This window comes from Ranitomeya variabilis, chromosome 5, assembly GCF_051348905.1.
Source record: "Ranitomeya variabilis isolate aRanVar5 chromosome 5, aRanVar5.hap1, whole genome shotgun sequence".
Taxonomy (NCBI): Eukaryota; Metazoa; Chordata; class Amphibia; order Anura; family Dendrobatidae; genus Ranitomeya; species Ranitomeya variabilis.
In genome coordinates this window covers 672,875,601-672,897,986 of record NC_135236.1, presented here as the reverse complement: position 1 = coordinate 672,897,986, position 22,386 = coordinate 672,875,601, and the positions used below count along the sequence as shown (strand labels likewise).

The window sequence follows — 22,386 nt, the reverse complement described above, 5'->3', positions numbered from 1 at the left end:
TCTATAAATGGATAATGATCCTAACCACACGTCATAGTCCACAAAAGACGACCTCAAAAGGCGCAAGCTGAAGGTTTTACAGTGGCCCTCACAGTTCCCTGATCTGAACATCATTGAAAATCCGTGGCTAGACCTCAAAATAACAAAACATGCAAGACGACCCGGGACTCTCACAGAACTGGAGCAATTCTCCAAGGAAGAATCATATAAAATGTAAAAGATTAAAAAAATATTTTTTCTCTAAAATACAAAGGGAATGTGTCGTCTTGAAATGATCTCTAGAAGGCCTGAATTTAATCTTCAACTTGCTCATCTGTTCACAATAACAGTAATTCTGACTAGGGGTGCCCAAACTTTTACATGTCACTGTATATAAAGGCCTGTAATAGAGCATTCCCTGCTATGACCAGCAGATGTCACCTGTGTACCAGAACATATTCCTGATGTTGCCTTGTTGGTGGGATAAAGGGGAACCCGGGCAGCGACATCGCCCCCTTGTGGAGTAGTGCTGTAGGGCTTCTGCAGACCTGTTAACGTTTACCTTGCGGGGAAGGTCTTGGTTGAGCTGAAGGTGGAGCGCCCCCCGCTCCTGGTGGTCCCGGCTGGGGCTGCATCTGTGGTTTGACCGCCTGCGGCTGCATCTGTTGCGGCTGGGAGAGAAGAGATGGAGTTTTTCATGGTCACTGTTGTTTTTCACCTTCTGGGCACTCTCCGGGGTGCCCCTCACCCTCTGGAGTGGCACAAGGCCAGACTGGCACTGAAAATGAGGTATACACACAGTGTCGGGTACCAGGCCTCATGTGAGGGCAATTTCTAGGTTTCTTTAATATACCGCCCCTTTAAGGTAGATTAAAAATGTGAAAACCGTTCTTAGATATTTCCCTTTAAGGCTCAGATCTGACAACTGACAACCTCCTGCTTTCTGATGTCAGGGTCAGATCTGAATATACCTGATTTCTCTGACTCGGGGCTGCCGGAGATTTCAACAGGACGTGCTCCGTCATTCTAGCCACCACCAGATCGGCCACGAGCTGTCGGTCCTCCTCCACGTGTTCTCCGATCAGCGGCATCGAACTGTCCATCACCTGGAGGGCAGGAGACGGAAAAAATGACAATATTATTTCCTATCACTCATCTGAGACTAAAAAGTAAAAAAAAAAAGTTGTTTGGAAACTGTCAACAAGTTGCTGTTGACAGATCTCTTTTCCTTAGAATGTTTCTGGGTCTCTGAGAACTGTGAATTGACATCCACACAACCAATAATTAATATTTATTTATAAAAAATCACATAAGCTGAGACTGAAAATTCAGAATCCGAGCTTGAAAACCATCAGCGAGTTGCTGTTGACAGATCTCTTATTAGAATATTTCTGTGTCTCTGAGAACTGTAAATTGACGTCCACACGACCCATAATTAATACTTATTAATAAAAATCACAATCTGAAATGAAAAGTTCACAAAAACATGCTTGGAAACCGTCAGCAAGTTGCTGTTGACAGATCTCTTTTCCTTAGAATGTTTCTGGGTCTCTGAGAACTGTAAATTGACGTCCACACGACCCATAATTAATACTTATTAATAAAAATCACAATCTGAAATGAAAAGTTCACAAAAACATGCTTGGAAACCGTCAGCAAGTTGCTGTTGACAGATCTCTTTTCCTTAGAATGTTTCTGGGTCTCTGAGAACTGTGAATTGACGTTCACACAACCCATGATTAATATTTATTTATAAAAAAAATCACATAAGCTGAGACTGAAAATTCAAAAACCGCACTTGAAAACCATCAGCGAGTTGCTGTTGACAGATCTTTTATCATTAGAATATTTATGGCGCTCTGAGAACTGTAAATTGACATCCACATGACCCATGATTAATATTTATAAAAATCACATCATCTGAGACTAAAAATTTGCAAAAACATGCTTGGAAACCGTCAGCAAGGTTGCTGTTGACAGATCTCTTCTCCTTACAAAGTCTCTGGGTCCCTGAGAACTGTAAATTGACATCCACATGACCCATAATTAATACTAATTTATTAAAAAAAAATCACATCTGAGACTAAAAGTTCCCAAAAACATGCACGAAAACCATCAGCAAGTTGCTGTTGACAGATCTCTTATCCTTAGAATGTCTCTGAGAACTCTGCATTGACGTTCACACGACCCATGATTAATATTTATTCCTGAAAATCACATGTTAGCAGCTGCTGCCCTGCTTGTTGATGGTTTCCATGCAGATGTTCACAGTTGTGGCCTCTGCATGCTGACTGTTTCCCTTCATACTTGTATGATTGCTGGTTGTTGTGGTACTTCTGAAGGTGATCTAGCGCTAAAAAAAAGTGTCTGTTGTAGCAGTTCTGCCCTTGAATGGAAATTATGTGCAGTTCCAAACATGGCCACAAAGACGAGTGGCGCTGCTCGCTCCTTTACTAATTATTACTAGGAAAAGCGGTAAAATAATAATAAATAGGAAAGAAGTGACGACATGAGCGGCTCATTAACGATGACAGCGTGACCCGACATCCACGGGAGCATCTGGTGCCGCCATCATTCCTCCTGCGCAGCGTCACACAGCGACCAGAAATAGGGGCCGCGTCACCGATGGCCTCATGTCACACCAATTAAAGGAAAAGCGTCACATTCAGTGGAAGGGCTAGAGATGTAGGTCAGGTGGGTGGGGCCATAAAAGCCATAGAACGAGAGGCGGAGCTAAAACTATAGGAGGAGGCTTGGAGCTTAAATCTATAGAATGAGGGGTGGAGCTAAAAAAAGCTATAGAATGAGGAATGGAGCTAAAAACGATAGAATGAGGGGTGGAGCTTAAACTATAGGAGAAGGGGTGGAGCTAAAAATTAGAATGAGGGTCGGAGCTAAAAACTAGAATGAGGGGTGGGGCTAAAAACTATAGAAAGAAGTGGAACTTAAAACTAGAATGAGGGGTGGAGCTAAAAAAGCTATAGAATAAGGGGTGGAGCTAAAAACTATAGAATGAGGGGCGGATCTAAAAATTAGAATGGGGGCGGATCTAAAAACTAGAATGAGGGGTGGGGCTAAAAACTAGTATGAGGGGTGAGGCTAAAAAAACCTATAGAATGAGAGGAGCTAAAAACTATAGAATGAGGGGTGGAGCTAAAAACTAGAATGAGGGGTGGAGCTATAAAAGCTATAGAATGAGGGGTGGAGCTAAAAACTAGAATGAGGGGTGGGGCTAAAACTAGAATGAGAGGAGTTTAAAACTATAGAATGAGGGGTGGGGCTATAAAAAACTAGAATGAGGGGTGGGGCTAAAAACTAGAATGAGGGGTGAGGCTAAAAAAAACTAGAATGAGGGGTGGAGCTAAAAACTAGAATGAGGGGTGGGGCAACACAAACATAATGGCACACAGAAGGCGGTATTATTTGGAAGCTCCCTTTGATTTAGGCATTATATGCTGGTAGTGAGTGGGTAACTACATTGTCTTGGCACTATATGGCTGTATTACGCAGCCTATTTAAGGGAGTATTATGTATAGATGCTGCACACTGGGAACAATATATATGACCGATATCTCGGCACTATGTTGTGGTGTTATACGGCCCAATAGAAGGGATCTTGTTTGGTTTTGCATATAGATAGGAACCTATATGGCGGTATTATAGGGAAGATACATGGAAGTGTTTATTGTGGCACTATATTGCAGTATGATGTAATTTGGTTCTGCAGACTATATTGTGCTATTGTTTGGATGGTGCAAATTGTTTAGAAACTATTTGGTGGCATACGTGGACTGTATACTGTATAGCAGTGCACATGTAGGTTTCGATACTGCATATTATTTAGGTATATTAAAATTGTATATTACACTATTATTTAGCACTATATTTTGTGCCTCATTCTCTCTACTTATATATGACTGTTCCTCACCTCAATAATATAATCCTTGTCATCTTTGCTGTGTACGGCTTTCACCGCGCAAATGTCCAAACCGCCAAACATCTCAGCGCAGGAGTCCGCCCATAGCCGGTACCTGAAACGACAATTACACAATATTCACGATACACTTCTACTGTAATGGACTGATACAAAACTCCAAACCCTCAGCTCATAATGACTTCTCTGTAATGTTGTATTGTATCTGCCTGCAGCCACCACTAGGGGGAGCTCCCTGTATACAGAGATACATAAGATCCTGTCTGCAGCCACCACTAGGGGGAGCTCCCTGTACACAGAGATACATGATAAGATCCTGTCTGCAGTCACCACTAGGGGGAGCTCCCTGTATACAGAGATACATGATAAGATCCTGTCTGCAGGCACCACTAGGGGGAGCTCCCTGTACACAGAGATACATGATAAGATCCTGTCTGCAGTCACCACTAGGGGGAGCTCCCTGTATAGAGAGATACATGATAAGATCCTGTCTGCAGCCACCACTAGGGGGAGCTCCCTGTATACAGAGATACATAAGATCCTGTCTGCAGCCACCACTAGGGGGAGCTCCCTGTACACAGAGATACATGATAAGATCCTGTCTGCAGTCACCACTAGGGGGAGCTCCCTGTATAGAGAGATACATGATAAGATCCTGTCTGCAGCCACCACTAGGGGGAGCTCCCTGTATAGAGAGATACATGATAAGATCCTGTCTGCAGCCACCACTAGGGGGAGCTCCCTGTATACAGAGATACATGATAAGATCCTGTCTGCAGTCACCACTACGGGGAGCTCCCTGTATACAGAGATACATGATAGGGTCATGGCTGCAGCCACCACTAGGGGGAGCTCCCTGTATACAGAGATACATGATAAGATCCTGTCTGCAGCCACCACTAGGGGGAGCTCCCTGTATACAGAGACACATGATAAGATTCTGTCTGCAGCCACCACTAGGGGGAGCTCCCTGTATACAGAGATACATGATAAGATCCTGTCTGCAGCCACCACTAGGGGGAGCTCCCTGTATACAGAGATACGTGATAAGATCCTGTCTGCAGCCACCACTAGGGGGAGCTCCCTGTATACAGAGACACATGATAAGATCCTGTCTGCATCCACCACTAGGGGGAGCTCCCTGTATACAGAGATACATGATAAGATCCTGTCTGCAGTCACCACTAGGGGGAGCTCCCTGTATAGAGAGATACATGATAAGATCCTGTCTGCAGCCACCACTAGGGGGAGCTCCCTGTATACAGAGATACATGATAAGATCCTGTCTGCAGTCACCACTACGGGGAGCTCCCTGTATACAGAGATACATGATAGGGTCATGGCTGCAGCCACCACTAGGGGGAGCTCCCTGTATACAGAGATACATGATAAGATCCTGTCTGCAGCCACCACTAGGGGCATGTCCCTGTATACAGAGATTCATGATAAGATCCTGTCTGCAGCCACCACTAGGGGGAGCTCCCTGTATACAGAGATACATGATAAGATCCTGTCTGCAGTCACCACTAGGGGGAGCTCCCTGTATACAGAGACACATGATAAGATCCTGTCTGCAGTCACCACTAGGGGGAGCTCCCTGTATGCAGAGATACATGATAAGATCCTGTCTGCAGTCACCACTAGGGGGAGCTCCCTGTATACAGAGATTCATGATAAGATCCTGTCTGCAGCCACCACTAGGGGGAGCTCCCTGTATACAGAGATACATGATAAGATCCTGTCTGCAGCCACCACTATGGGGACCTCCCTGTATACAGAGATACATGATAAGATCCTGTCTGCAGCCACCACTAGGGTGAGCTCCCTGTATACAGAGATACATGATAAGATCCTGTCTGCAGCCACCACTAGAGGGAGCTCCCTGTATACAGAGATACATGATAAGATCCTGTCTGCAGTCACCACTAGGGGGAGCTCCCTGTATACAGAGATACATGATAAGATCCTGTCTGCAGCCACCACTAGGGTGAGCTCCCTGTATACAGAGATACATGATGAGATTATGTCTGCAGTCACCACTAGGGGGAGCTCCCTGTATGCAGAGATACATGATAAGATCCTGTCTGCAGCCACCAGTAGGGGGAGCTCCCTGTATACAGAGATACATGATAAGATCCTGTCTGCAGCCACCACTAGGGGGAGCTCCCTGTATACAGAGATACATGATAAGATCCTGACTGCAGTCACCACTAGGGGGAGCTCCCTGTATACAGAGATACATGATAAGATCCTGTCTGCAGCCACCACTAGAGGGAGCTCCCTGTATACAGAGATACATGATAAGATCCTGTCTGCAGTCACCACTAGGGGGAGCTCCCTGTATACAGAGATACATGATAAGATCCTGTCTGCAGCCACCACTAGGGGGAGCTCCCTGTATACAGAGATACATGATAAGATCCTGTCTGCAGCCACCACTAGAGGGAGCTCCCTGTATACAGAGATACATGATAAGATCCTGACTGCAGTCACCACTAGGGGGAGCTCCCTGTATACAGAGATACATGATAAGATCCTGTCTGCAGCCACCACTAGAGGGAGCTCCCTGTATACAGAGATACATGATAAGATCCTGTCTGCAGCCACCACTAGGGTGAGCTCCCTGTATACAGAGATGCATGATGAGATTATGTCTGCAGTCACCACTAGGGGGAGCTCCCTGTATAGAGAGATACATGATAAGATCCTGTCTGCAGCCACCACTAGGGGGAGCTCCCTGTATACAGAGATGCATGATGAGATTATGTCTGCAGTCACCACTAGGGGGAGCTCCCTGTATAGAGAGATACATGATAAGATCCTGTCTGCAGCCACCACTAGGGGGAGCTCCCTGTATACAGAGATACATGATAAGATCCTGTCTGCAGTCACCACTAGGGGGAGCTCCCTGTATAGAGAGATACATGATAAGATCCTGTCTGCAGCCACCACTAGGGGGAGCTCCCTGTATACAGAGATACATGATAGGATCCTGTCTGCAGCCACCACTAGGGGGAGCTCCCTGTATACAGAGATACATGATAAGATCCTGTCTGCAGTCACCACTAGGGGGAGCTCCCTGTATAGAGAGATACATGATAAGATCCTGTCTGCAGCCACCACTAGGGGGAGCTCCCTGTATACAGAGATACATGATAAGATCCTGTCTGCAGCCACCACTAGGGGGAGCTCCCTGTATACAGAGATACATGATAAGATCCTGTCTGCAGCCACCACTGGGGGAGCTCACTACATATACACATAATTCAGTGAGCTCCACCTAGTGGTGACTTTAAGCACCAAGTATTTAATCATTTAACTCTTTGTGATAAACCTCTCACCTGTCAGTCATTGCGATCTGCTCCAACATGGCAGAGCCGGTGTTTGCCTTCCAGTTCCCAGAAATAGACGTGCGCCTTAATAAAAAATATAAAAGCAACAGAAATAAATCCTCGTGTTTTACAATCTGCTGTGAGAAAGACTTAGGGTTTTGGATAAAAAGAAGGTTTCCATTCACCGACAGCAAGAAGTAAAGTGACTGTGGCCGGCTTCTCCCAGCTGTTGAGGTGGGTTTCTTGGGGGTCTTTTCATGGGTCTCTGCACCTGTGGTGAGCAGCGGAGTTAACCCTCGCTGGGGCAGAGCTCGTTGCCATTCTCTCCACGCTCCCTATGAATGGGCTGGAGGCAGCCGGGGCTCGCAGCTGACGTTCCCATCATTGCGGCTTTATATTGGCCGGTGGCTATTGGCTCGGGCCTCAGACCACGTCCCGGCCTCGCAGACAGCGCGGTATTGTTCGGTAGCCGAGTCCCCCCGGGGTGCGTGTCCTGCGCTTCCTGATGTGCGGATCTCCCACAAGGACCCGTGCCCGCCTGTGATGGCTTCATTGTGCCCGGTGCACCCACATCATGCGGGGTCATCCGGCTGCAGCCATTAATCATACGAGTCACCAGGCGGATGATGAGAGTGAGAGTTACCCTCCGCACACATCATACACAAGGGACAGTCCATCATGGGGGGCAGCGATTGGCACGGGGGTCCTGAACATCTTTGTTGGATCACAGTATTTATTAGGGGTGAGCAAGGAACGAACAATTAATAAACAGTATTCTATGGATATACTCCAGAGCTGCATTCATAATTCTACAGGATTTCCTTCTTGTTCAAGTATCGCAATCTTTACACCGAGCTCTGTACAGTCATCAGTAACCGGCCCCCGTATAATGGGAGCACAGCTAAGCCGTATGGCTGTGTGCACATGTTGGAGATTTGTTGCGTTCTTTCTGCGCGGATTTGTGGCAAAACCTGAAGTGTCAATCACACGGTGAAGAAAATAATCTGCAGCGTCAATTCTCTGTGCATTACTGCCAAGAGATGCAGAAATGGTGCCTAACAACAACCTACCTGACTGTTTCATAATAACCAACAGAATTATGAATACAGCTCAGGGTGTAACTCAGGATCAGTAATGTAATGTATGTACACAGTGACTGCACCAGCAGAATAGTGAGTGCAGCTCTGGGGGATAATACAGGATGTAACTCAGGATCAGTAATGTAATGTATGTACACAGTGACTGCACCAGCAGAATAGGGAGTGCAGCTCTGGGGGATAATACAGGATGTAACTCAGGATCAGTAATGTAATGTATGTACACAGTGACTGCACCAGCAGAATAGTGAGTGCAGCTCTGGGGTATAATACAGGATGTAACTCAGGATCAGTAATGTAATGTATGTACACAGTGACTGCACCAGCAGAATAGTGAGTGCAGCTCTAGAGTATAATACAGGATGTAACTCAGGATCAGTAATGTAATGTATGTACACAGTGACTGCTCCAGCAGTATAGTGAGTGCAGCTCTGGGGTATAATACAGGAGGTAACTCAGGATCAGTAATGTAATGTATGTACACAGTGACTGCACCAGCAGAATAGTGAGTGCAGCTCTGGGGTATAATACAGGATGTAACTCAGGATCAGTAATGTAACGTATGTACACAGTGACTGCACCAGCAGAATAGTGAGTGCAGCTCTAGAGTATAATACAGGATGTAACTCAGGATCAGTAATGTAATGTATGTACACAGTGACTGCACCAGCAGAATAGTGAGTGCAGCTCTGGGGTATAATACAGGAGGTAACTCAGGATCAGTAATGTAATGTATGTACACAGTGACTGCACCAGCAGAATAGTGAGTGCAGCTCTGGGGTATAATACAGGATGTAACTCAGGATCAGTAATGTAACGTATGTACACAGTGACTGCACCAGCAGAATAGTGAGTGCAGCTCTAGAGTATAATACAGGATGTAACTCAGGATCAGTAATGTAATGTATGTACACAGTGACTGCACCAGCAGAATAGTGAGTGCAGCTCTGGAATATAATACAGGAGGTAACTCCGGATCAGTAATGTAATGTATGTACACAGTGACTGCACCAGCAGAATAGTGAGTGCAGCTCTGGGGTATAATACAGGAGGTAACTCAGGATCAGTAATGTAATGTATGTATACAGTGACTGCACCAGCAGAATAGTGAGTGCAGCTCTGGGGTATAATACAGGAGGTAACTCAGGATCAGTAATGTATGTACACAGTGACTGCACCAGCAGAATAGTGAGTGCAGCTCTGGGGTATAATACAGGAGGTAACTCAGGATCAGTAATGTATGTACACAGTGACTGCACCAGCAGAATAGTGAGTGCAGCTCTGGGGTATAATACAGGATGTAACTCAGGATCAGTAATGTAATGTATGTACACAGTGACTGCACCAGCAGAATAGTGAGTGCAGCTCTGGGGTATAATACAGGAGGTAACTCAGGATCAGTAATGTAAGGTATGTACACAGTGACTGCACCAGCAGAATAGTGAGTGCAGCTCTGGGGTATAATACAGGAGGTAACTCAGGATCAGTAATGTATGTACACAGTGACTGCACCAGCAGAATAGTGAGTGCAGCTCTGGGGTATAATACAGGAGGTAACCGTGTGGTGGGATTACTAGTGTACAGTAAAGGGCAGAGGCCTCGCACTCCTGGCCCAGGTGACCAGGTCTTCTGCTGACTTTATGTATATTATCCTCAAAAAATCTTCCTCCCTGTGAGTCATTGGGGTCCTCCCATCACTTCCTGGGGATCCCCCATCACTTTCTCCGCAGTCATCACATGTTTGGTGTCTTTGGGACGGCGGTCTCTGACATCAGCTCGTCTTCCAGTAATCCCATCTGTGTAGACAGGGCAAGGACCCCGGGGCTGGGTCTCCGAAATGACGGCAGCAGATACATTAACTAAATAAACTCTGCATCCAGGAACCTGCAGTGACCTTATCTGACACCGACATTGCGCACTTAACCCTTTACTGCAGACGTCCTACATATGAGGACTTGATTGGCTTTAGCTGCCCCATTTCTGGCCCTGACAGATGCAACACAGAGAACATGGTGTGCTGGGGAGGCAGCGACAAAATGCCGGGAGGCAGCGACACAATGCCGGGAAGGCCACAACACGATGCTGGGGAGGCCGCAAAACAATGCCGGGGAGGCCGCGACACGGGGGTGGGGGCAGCGACACGATCCCAGGGAGGCCGCGACACAATATCGGGGAGGCAGCGACAAAATGCCGCGGAGGCAGGCGTCACGATTCCGTGTAGGCCGCGACACGATGCAGGTGAGGCCGCGACACGATGCCGGGGAGGCTGCGACACGATGCAGGGGAGGCCGCGACACGATGCCAGAGAGGCCGCGACACGATGCAGGTGAGACAGCGACACGATGCAGGTGAGGCCGCGACACGATGCCGGGGAGGCTGCGACAGGATGCAGGGGAGGCCGCGACACGATGCCAGAGAGGCTGCGACACGATGCAGGTGAGACAGCGACACGATGCAGGTGAGGCCGCGACACGATGCCGGGGAGGCTGCGACAGGATGCAGGGGAGGCCGCGACACGATGCCAGAGAGGCCGCGACACGATGCAGGTGAGGCAGCGACACGATGCCGGGGAGGCCGTGACACAATGCCGGGGAGGCAGTGACACAATGCCGGGAGGCAGCGACACGATGCCGGGAAGGCCGCGACAGAATGCCGGGGAGGCAGCGACATAATGCCAGGAGGCAGCGACACGATGCCGGGAAGGCCACAACACGATGCCGGGGAGGCTGCCACACAATGCCGCAGAGGCAGCGTCACGATTCCATGGAGGCCGCGACACGATGCAGGTGAGGCCGCAACACAATGCAGGTGAGGCCGCGACACGATGCCGGGGAGGCTGCGACATGATGCCGGGGAGGCCGCGACACGATGCAAGGGAGGCAGCGACACGATGCCGGGGAGGCCATGACACAATGCCGGGGAGGCAGTGACACAATGCCGGGAGGCAGCAACACGATGCCGGGGAGGCAGCGACATAATGCCAGGAGGCAGCGGCACGATGCCAGGAATGCCGCGACACAATGCCGGGGGTGGGGGAAGCGACACGATCCCGGGGAGGCCGCGACACAATATCGGGGAGGCAGCGACACGATGCCGGGAGGCAGCAACACGATGCTGGGAAGGCCACAACACGATGCCGGGGAGGCCGCAACACAATGCCGGGGAGGCAGTGTCACGATTCCGCGGAGGCCGCGACATGATGTAGCTGAGGCTTCAACACGATGCAGGTGAGGCTGCGACACAATGCCGGGGAGGCCGCGACACCATGCAGCGGAGGCAGCAACATCATACAGGGGAGGCAGTGACATCATGCAGAGGAGGCAGCGACACCATGCAGGGGAGGCAGCGACATGATGCAGGGGAGGCACACACACTCACATATAAGCTTTGTAGTTATTCCCGATCTTCTGGATGCGGATGTCGTATTTGGAATCTACAAACGGCTCGGTGGTCACGTAGGTTTTTGCCATGGCCACGATGCTGGACATATCCTGGAAGTCATATTGGTTTTCTACCTTTATCTAGAAAAAAAAATTATAGAATCATCTAAAACCACATGAAAAGTGTAGAAAAACTTCCAATAATCCAGTAAGGCGAGAGCAACCCTTCCACCGCCATGTGGGGCACATTCCCAACCACGTGCTGCAGTTATTAGCTCTACGTGAGTCATCATCCAAACTGCGGTTTCCAAATGTGCAAGTTTGACAGAAATGAAGGTTTTTATGTTACTAGAGTGATTTATTTGGGCGTCACAGACAGATGAGAGGCACGAGGAGCACTCAGCATAGAGAGTCAATCTCTTATTTAAGGAGTCATTAAAAACATCGAAGTGGAAAAAGAATCTGGGAACGGAGACGTTTTGGAACCGCGATGGGAACCTGTCTGACCCAAGGAAAATGCTATGACCTATATACATGAAATTCGGGGGAAAAGAAAGCGGTCGCTGTGAGGGTCACAGTTAAAATTAAAAGCAAAGAGTCCACCGCAGCTCCAGCCGTTAACCTTCTAGGAGGATATGAGAGCAAAACAAGGATTTTAGTGTTGAACCACAACGCGTTTCAACGGTTAAACCGTCTTCATCAGGTGGAAGTTATATGAAAAAGTTTGGGCACCCCTATTAATCTTAAGCTTAATGTTTTATAAAAATTGTTTTTTTTTTCAACAGCTATTTCAGTTCCATATATCTAATAACTGTTGGACACAGTAATGTTTCTGCCTTGAAATGAGGTTTATTGTACTAAAAGAAAATGTGCAATCTGCATTCAAACAAAATTTGACAGGTGCATAAGTATGGGCACCTCACCAGAAAAGTGACATTAATATTTAGTAGATCCTCCTTTACAAAAATAGCCTCTAGTCGCTTCCTGTAGCTTTTAATGAGTTCCTGGATGAAGGTATTTTTGACCATTCCTCTTTACAAAACAATTCCGGTTCAGTTAAGTTTGATGGTCGCCAAGCATGGACAGCCCTCTTCAAATGATCCCACAGATGTTCAATGATATTCAGGTCTGGGGACTGGGATGGCCATTCCAGAACAGTGTAATTGTTCCTCTGCATGAATGCCTGAGTAGATTTGGAGCGGTGTTTTGGATCATTGTCTTGCTGAAAGATCCATCCCCTGCGTAACTTCAACTTTGTCACTGATTCATGAACATTATTGTCAAGAATCTGCTGATACTGAGAGGAATCCATGCGTCCCTCAACTTTCACAAGATTCCCGGTGCCAGAATTGGCCACACAGCCCCAAAGCATGATGGAACCTCCACCAAATTTTACTGTGGGTAGCAAGTGTTTTTCTTGGAATGCTGTGTTTTTTTGCCGCCATGCAACGCCTTTTTGTATGACCAAACAACTCAGTCTTGGTTTCATCAGTCCACAGGACCTTCTTCCAAAAAGAAATTGGCTTCTCCAAATGTGCTTTTGCATACCTCAGCCGACTCTGTTTGTGGCGTGCTTGCAGAAACGGCTGCTTTCGCATCACTCTCCCATACAGCTTCTCCTTGTGCAAAGTGCGTTGTATAGTTGACAGATGCACAGTGACACCATCTGCAGCAAGTTGATGCTGCAGCTCTCTGGAGGTGGTCTGAGGATTGTCCTTGACTGATCTCACCATTCTTCTTCTCTGCCTTTCTGATGTTTTTCTTGGCCTGCCACTTCTGGCCTTAACAAGAACTGTACCTGTGTTCTTCCATTTCCTTACTATGTTCCTCACAGTGGAAATTGACATGTTAAATCTCTGAGACAGCTTTTTGTATCCTTCCCCTGAACAACTATGTTGAATAATCTTTGTTTTCAGATCATTTGACAGTTGTTTTGAGGAGCCCATGATGCCACTCTTCAGAGGAGATTCAAACAGGAGAACAACTTGAAAGTGGCCACTTTCAGTAGCTTTTCTCATGATTGCATAGACCTGGCTATGAAGTTCAAAGCTCAATGAGGTTACAAAACCCCAAAAAAGGGCTTTAGTAAGTCAGTAAAAAGTAGGTAGGAGTATTTAAAACAAGAAAATGATAAGGGTGCCCATACTTATGCACCTGTCAAATTTTGTTTGAATGCAGATTGCACATTTTCTGTTAGTACAATAAACCTCATTTCAAGGCAGAAACATTACTGTGTCCAACAGTTATTAGATACATGAAACTGAAATAGCTGTTGCAAAAGAACCAATTTTTATAAAACATTAAGCTTAAGATTAATAGGGGTGCCCAAACTTTTTCATATAACTGTATATATACAGTAAACATAAGGATGATTGACCTCGGGGAGATCAAAACATCCAACACCGCGGAGACACCATCACGTGTTTCTCAACGCAAGCAATGAATAGCCAGGTCTTTCACCGGGAAGGAACAACCACGGGAAGGGCAGCATCCAATAGAGGAAAACCACCTATGCCAAAACATGGTATCCATCCACAGACAGCTGTTTCGGCTGTTTAGGCACTGCTCCTAATAGCCAGTTTCCTACTCCACACTGATGAGGGGCAAATACCCCGAAACAGCTGTCTGACGAAGGAGCTTGACTCCGAAACGCGCGTCGGGCTGACGTGCAGGTCCAGGATTCATCCACGAGCCAGCGTTATCCCCATTATAGGTAATATGCAATATACATGGTGGCATTACCGCCTTGCGGGCTGGTGGATAGGAGGGATTTTTCTATTATCAGGCATTGGGGTTTATTTACATGTGCTGCAGCTGCATTTTTAGTGCATAGTGTGTGGACACTATTTAATTTGAGGGTTAGATCCCGTTTTCCATGCTGGCTATTTCCACATGGTATATTGTACTATAAATGAGGTCCACAATGGGGTACGATCCCTGTGCACATCTATAGCGGCAGTCTGTATACACATAGTATTTTTGTCTGTTGTATTAATACTTCCCTCTTTTTACACTCTCAATATATATACGGATCTGAGTTCGATCTGTTTCCTGGTCTGCACTTTTAGGTTTGCACGGTTGCATCTTGTTTGTGGCGTGCGCATGCTTTACACCTTATCCTATTTCGTCTTCCATCCTCTGCTATTTTTAGGTATAGATTCAGATTTTTAACAATGTTCAGATCAGCGGACTGTGAGGGTCATTGTAAAACCTTCAGCTTGCGCCTTTTGGGGTGGGCTATTGTGGATTCTGACTTGTGTTTAGGACCATTATCCATTTGTAGAAACCGTCCTCTTCCTTTTTTCACCTACAGTTTTTTTACAGATGGTGTTATGTTTGCATCAAGAATTTAAATCTATTCTTCCCTCTACCCATGAAATGTTCCCTGTGCCATTGGTTGCAACACAACCCCAAAGCATGATTGATCTCCACCATGCTTAATGGTTGGCGAGATGTTTTTACTGAAATTCTGTGCCCTTTTTTCTCAACACATACCTGTGATCACTGTGGCTAAAGATTTCTATTTTAACCTTATCAGTCCACAGGACTTGTTTCCAAAAAGGATCAGGCTTGTTTAGATGTTCTTTAGCATACTTCTGGCACTGAATTTTTATAGTGAGGACGCAGGAGAGTTTTTCTTCTGATGACTCTTCCATGAAGTCCATATTTGTGCAGGATACACTGAACAGTAGAACATTGTACCACAAATCCTCAGTCGGCTATATCTTCCTGGAGATCTTTTGCAGTCAAGCGGAGGTTCTGATTTGAGTCTCGAGCAATCCTACGAGCAGCTCTCTCTGAAATTTTGCTTGGTCTTCTAGACCTTATCTTGACCTCCACTCTTCATGGTAACTGCAATTTCTTAATTACATTTCGAACTGAAGAAAGGGGAACTTGAAAAGACTTTGCTATTATCTTATAGCCTTCTCCTGCTTTGTGGGCCTCCACCACTTTCAGAGAGCTAGGCAGCTGATTAGAAGAACCCATGATTGCTAGTTTTCGGTACAAGGTTAGAGGAGGCTGGGTTTTATAAAGCTGGGAAATTTGCATCACCTGAGATTTCCTAATGATGATATTGAACAAGCCATAATCCAAACAAGCTAATTAAGGTCTGAAACATTGGTCAAAGTTATCTGAGCACACAAATCTCCAAGGGTGCCCAAACTTTAGCATCTGCTCATTTTCCTTTTTGCAATTTTTTAAATGAAAAAAAAACTATATATATCTTTTGCCTAAAATACAATGGAAATGTGACATTTAAGTTGCTTAACTGTTCACAAAAACAGTAAATTTGACCAGGGGTGCCCAAACTTTTACATGCCACTGTATATATAGGGTATAACATTTTCCTTGGGTTGGACAGGTTCCCATCGCGGTTCCAAAATGTCTCCCTTCCCAGATACATTTTCCATTTCGATGTTTTTAATGACTCCTTCTGTACACCCACAACAGGAAGTAGCTTACCTGTCACATAGCCCCCTCCCCTTTAAAACTATGAAAGCAGAAAAAGAATCTGGAAACTGAACAGTGTTGGAACCTTAAAGGGAATCTATCCATTTTAGATGATTTATTTCACAGCTGTAGTAGTTTCTAAAACATAGACCCACTTGGCACTCTTATTCCCGCATAGCACAAAGTAGCTTGCTTGTCCCATGGGCCCCTCCCTTTTAAAGTATAAAAGTGGAAAAAGAATCTTGTAACAAATACATTTTGCAACTTTAATGGAGACTTGTCTGCCTCCTTAAAGTGTTTTTGAATTCTTATAGCCATTCAACGGGACCAAGAGCAGTCACATGATTAAAAAGGTCACATATCTTGTATATCAGCGCCTGAAGAAGGAGACATTTTTCTTGAGAGCCAAGGGAGGAAGGGAGGGCTACTATTCTGGCTACTAACTACTATTATGTTATATACAGCGTTAAATTTTGTTGGGGGGGAGGTGGACACATAGACCCCTTTTTTAGACACATCAAACAGCATTTGAGAAATAATGCATTTTGGAGCTTCAATGGGAACCTGTCTAGCCCACCTAAAATTATATCCCATAGACCCTACAGTACCCCCAGTGGGAGTCTGCGTAGCCCATATAAAATTAAATCCCCTAGGATTTAGGGGATTACTTTACCCCCACAATAGTGCAAGGAACATACGTAACTATTGCATAGCGCCCTCCCCTTCTAATATCAAAGCGGAAACAGAATCTGGTAAACGAGGCAGTTTGGAACCGCAATGGTTACCCGTCCAGCCCACTGAAAATATTTTATAGCTTTACTATGTCCTAAACATAGATTGACTAGGCTCTGTTGTACCCTAAACAGTATGTGAGAACCAAGACATTTTGGGAGTTCTGCTCAGCCCACCAAAAATTGACCCATTAAACACTGCTATGCCCCCATAGCACCCTCACCATCCACCCCCGTAACAGGTGCCAGAAGAAGCTGAACATTCACATTGGCTCCTCACCATTAAAATCATCACAGTGGTAACAAATTTTGGGAAAAAAGTTTTGGACCCTTATAGTGAGTTTATGTATGTCTCTGCTATTCCTGTGGTTAACCGTATTCCTGCTAAATCTATGCAAAATAATGAACTCTATATTATATGTACATAGCAGTCATGGGATATTTTAGCAGCAGGTACATAGATGACGGGTGCTGTACAGCCACACGCCACCACTTCTCATCAAGATCTGCTCTGGAGGTGCTTGAGGATTTTATGGGAGATTCATAATCAAAGCCGCCGTCCAGCTGGGAAAACAGGGATTGTTGTCTTACATGTGGGAGTGGAGGCCGATGACATCACTTGGCCAGATAGAAATTGGGGGCCGACAAGGGAAGTGGGGTGAGGACAGTAAAGCCATTATCCAGCTCCTGTTCACGCTAGGGAAATATTTATCAAGACGCTGATGAGTCAGGAGGACACGAAGATAGAAAGATGGGCGCAGATAACGGCCGGTGCGTCACTGTCGGGCCGCACTTCTGCCAGATCACATCCTAGATCCAGCTTAAATGTATCTTCCCTTCTATAATCTGCATTTTATATATTCTTATTTCTTACCTATACATCTATCACTCATATCTATCATTCGATCTATTTAGCTAGGCTCTGACTGGCCCACGGGAATACGGTGAACCACCTGGTGGGCCTCACCTACTGAGCATCCACGTTTAGCACTCTGCTTGGGGTGGTGCATGTGGATAATTCTGGTTCCCCTGCTGACCAATATAAAAAAACAATACTGCATTAGAGGATCTGGTAAAGCATCAATATGTGATCATGAGTGCTGGGTATTGTTTCTACTGATCAAGATGATATCCTGTCTGATATCTGGGTCAAAAGAGTGGGGCTCGCTTCATCCTATTCTCAATTATCCTCCCAGCAACTCCTGTCTGATTTCCAGCATCCATCTACTACTTCCTAACTCAGTCGGCTGTTTTTGCTCTACAGTCTGCTAAGTCAAGCTAAAAACATATTTCTGCTATTAAGGTACCTGTTTTATTATCCATTACTGCTTTATTAGCACTAACGCACACTACAACTTTGCTGTTCCTGTGGTTGACTGTGTCCTTGCTGCAAGATACCTGATTTCTTGTATGTCTCTGTTATTCCTGTGATTAACTGCATCCCTGCTGCAAGATACCCAATTTCATGTATGTCTCTGCTATTCCTGTGATTAATTGCATCCCTGCCGCAAGATACCGGATTTCATGTGTGTGTCTGCTATTCATGTGGTTAACCGCATCCTTGCTGTAAGATACATGATTTCATGTATGGTATGTCTCTGCTATTCCTGTGATTAACCGCATCACTGCTACAAGATACCTGATTTCATGTATGTCTCTGCTATTCCTGTGGTTAACCGCATCCTTGCTGCAAGATACCCAATTTTATGTATGTCTCTGCTATTCCTGTGATTAATTGCATCCCTGCTGCAAGGTACATGATTTCATGTATGTGTCTGCTATTCATGTGGTTAACCGCATCCTTGCTGTAAGATACATGATTTCATGTATGGTATGTCTCTGCTATTCCTGTGATTAACCACATCACTGCTGCAAGATACCTGATTTCATGTATGTCTCTGCTATTCCTGTGGTTAACCGCATCCTTGCTGCAAGATACCCAATTTTATGTATGTCTCTGCTATTCCTGTGATTAATTAAATCCCTGCTGCAAGGTACCTGATTTCATGAAGGGGTCTGCTATTCATGTGGTTAACCGCATCCTTGCTGTAAGATACATGATTTCATGTATGGTATGTCTCTGCTATTCCTGTGATTAACCTTATCCCTGCTGCAAGATACCCAATTTTATGTATGTCTCTGCTATTCCGGTGATTAATTGCATCCCTGCTGCAAGGTACATGATTTTATGTATGTGTCTGCTATTCATGTGGTTAACCGCATCCTTGCTGTAAGATACATGATTTCATGTATGGTATGTCTCTGCTATTCCTGTGATTAACCGCATCACTGCTGCAAGATACCTGATTTCATGTATGTCTCTGCTATTCCTGTGGTTAACCGCATCCTTGCTGCAAGATACGCTATTTTATGTGTCTTTGCTATTCATGTGGTTAACCGCATCCTTGCTGTAAGATACACGATTTCATGTATGTCTCTGCTATTCCTGTGGTTAACCACATCCTTGCTGCAAGATACGTGATTTCATGTATGTCTCTGCTATTCCTGTGGTTAACCGTATTCCTGCTGCAAGATACCAGATTGCATATAGAACCCTGATGTCTCTGTATGTATCTGCCCTTCAGCAGCATCTTTTCCTATTATCCTTGTTTGCATATCTGTGGCCCTGCACACCCTACTGTCATGGCCCTCACCATTCCACTTAAAAGTCCAACTCTGCTGTATCATCACCTTCAGTCCGTAATACTCACTCTGACCTATGACTCAGTGAATAAACTATCTACCTCCTTTACATGTAGACTGTATGTTTTCCACTTGATTATCTAGAACACCATTAGCCAGTCAGGATTGTACTAATGGCAGTGATTTATATTCCCACATAGCAGACCCTCCTATATCCTCATTTTCCGGTCCTGTGATTTCAATCCTTCCTATGATTTTCAGAGTGAGAAGAACAATTCCCACGTCCAGGCAGAGTCATTTTGGAATGATCCGTCCTGTACTGAGCCACATCACAACTTTTCTTGGGTGTTTGACTCACTGGATGAACCGTAGAACGGAAAGTCTAGAAGCGTTGGCGCCATAGTCACTGGTGATTATATCAAGTCTCAGGTTGGGTAATTCGAGTTACCTTGGGTGAAGGTGTTAGAGGAACGCTTGAATTAAGGCGATACGTCATTAATAATCATTTCACAGGGGCAAAATGTACTAATCCCCAACCAGAAATGTTCTCTTGTTCTCCGAGCCAGGATAATGTAATCCGCAGCTTCGGTGGATGGAGACACAGTGTTCCCTCAGTTGTAGAAGTTTTCCATAGAGCGGTATTAGCAGAAGCAACCATCCCAATGGGACCATCGGAATTACCGCATCTGTCCTGCAAGCATTTATACTTGTCATAAATCTAACACTTGGTATTCAAGAAACGTACTGTATTCAGCCTAAAGTCCCCAGGGCATCTGCTGCCAGGACTCCTTGTATGAGGGCATCTTTTAGACGTAGTTGGTGGCATATGGACCCACTAAGAAGCTCCTGATCCAAGGATAGAGAGGACACACGATGTAGGTGGCACCACCCATCTGTCACTGAGTCATGTTGGGCAAGTGACGCACCAAGAGGACACCCATAGAGGTGCCTGTATTCGACTAAAAGACTATCTTGAATAAGCATGTGCTCAGAGGGAAGGTCTGGAGGGCATATTCGAAATGTCCTAATAGAAAAGACCCACTAAACAGCCCCTAATGAGGATTAAAATCACACCCTGTGGAAATAACTAGCCTCTAAATCTGTTACCGGACCTATTGCCCAATGAAGGCACAAAGAGTGCACCCATAGAGGTACCACCCTGCCCCAAAATACTATGCTGAAACTTTTTAGAACAAGACTTTGTGCTAGTAATTTACTTGAAGGTATCTTCAAGACTTTTTACTGGAGGAAGGCTAGTGGTAGCATAAGGACCCACTAAAAAGCCTCTGGTATGAGGATCAAAGTTCCACTCTATGGAAATAGCACGTCAACCAATCTGTCTCTGCGCCATCTTGGCCAGTCAAGGCGCCAGAAGAGCCACCATGCCTTCACTGTCTCAGATTATTTTGAAGCAGGAATTGTCTAGAAGAATGTTATGGGATAGTGGTCTTCAACATGATGGTGTCTTCAACATGTTCTACCATTACACTGCCCTGACATCACACCACCTATATGTCATTGGACCATCCTGGCAAATCAGGGCAATGAGAGGGCACCCATGTTGGACCTCCCTTGCAGGAAAAGAAAACAGAAAAATGTCTGTGAAGGCTAAGGACTAATAAGCATCTTGAAGACATTCTAGTAGAGAAAGGTTAGTGGTAGCATATGGACCCACTAAAAAGACTCTGATATGAGAATAAAAGTCATACTCTATGGAAAGAGTCCCCCATTGATCTGTTGCGGGGCCATTTTGGCCAGTCAAGGCACCAAAAGAGCCACTATGCCCTCTCTTTCTCTGACTATTTTGAAGAAGGAATTCTCTAGCATAGTGTTTCCCAAACTGCAATCCTCAGGGACCCAACAGATCATGTTTTTAAGATTTCCTTAGTATTGCACAGGTGTGAGAATATGTGGCCATTTCTGATGCCTTCATAATCCAATCACCTGTACAATACTAAGGAAATCCTGAAAGCATGAAGTGTTGGGGGCCCTGAGAACTCGAGCTGGTCTAGAAGAATGTCATGGGCTAATGGTCTTCTACACGAGAGTGTCTTCAAGATGGCCTACTAAAGGTGAGCTAGTATGAACCCACTGATGTCAGGATCGAAATCAAACTCTATAGATATAGTACTCCACACCTGATCTGTCATTGGGCTACCCTGGCAAATTAAGGCCCCGAGAGGGCACCCAAAGAGTTGCTTTCTTGCCCCAAAAACTATTTTGAGACAGGAAGTTTCTAAAATGTAGCTTTGAGATAGTGGTCTTGTTCATGACAGTCTTCAAGATGTTTTACTATTAAACAGCCCTAGATATAAGCCTCAAAATCACACCACCTGTCTGTCATTGGACCATCCTGACCATTCAGGGCACCTAGATGGCACCCATGTTAATCTTTGGGGCTGGGAGGTTCATCTTGCAAAAAAACAGAAAGCAGAAAAAGCTCTATAGAAGGTTATGGACTAGTGATCTTCTACTTGAGAGCATCTTGAGACATTCTACTAGAGAACAGTAGCATACGGACCCACTAAGGAGCCCCTGATTTGAGGAGTCAAATCACACTCTATAATGATAGTGCCCCACCCCATCTGTCACTGAGCCATCTTAGCCAATTTTGGAATTGAGAAGGCAACCATAGACTTGTATTCTTGCCACAAAAGACGATTTTGAGGCAAGCAGTGTGTATCAGAAGTCTTTGGGATAGTGGTCTTCTACATGAGGGTGTCTTCAAGATGTTCTACTATGGTGGTGGACCCATTGAGGAGCCCTTGATATATGCCTCAAAATCACCTTCCCTGTCTGTCACTAGACCATACTGGCCAACTAGGGCAACGAGAGCCA

The 22,386-nt window shown here is 45.5% G+C and overlaps 1 protein-coding gene across 4 annotated transcripts in view; it reads right to left on the bottom strand.

The window, feature by feature from the left end:
* The window catches only part of SYN3 (synapsin III), a 244,090-nt gene that overhangs the window by 7,096 nt on the left and 214,608 nt on the right, over window positions 1–22,386 (bottom strand). For 3 of the 4 annotated variants that reach the window (XM_077266806.1, XM_077266804.1, XM_077266803.1), the window contains exons 8-12: window positions 11,721–11,863; window positions 7,255–7,329; window positions 3,908–4,010; window positions 951–1,085; window positions 542–650 (exon numbers count right to left, since the gene is read on the bottom strand). In XM_077266806.1, coding sequence (XP_077122921.1) covers window positions 542–650; window positions 951–1,085; window positions 3,908–4,010; window positions 7,255–7,329; window positions 11,721–11,863 — 565 coding nt within the window. Of the gene's footprint in view, window positions 1–541; window positions 758–950; window positions 1,086–3,907; window positions 4,011–7,254; window positions 7,330–11,720; window positions 11,864–22,386 lie in introns of all 4 variants that reach the window. The other variant, XM_077266807.1, reaches the window with a different exon arrangement.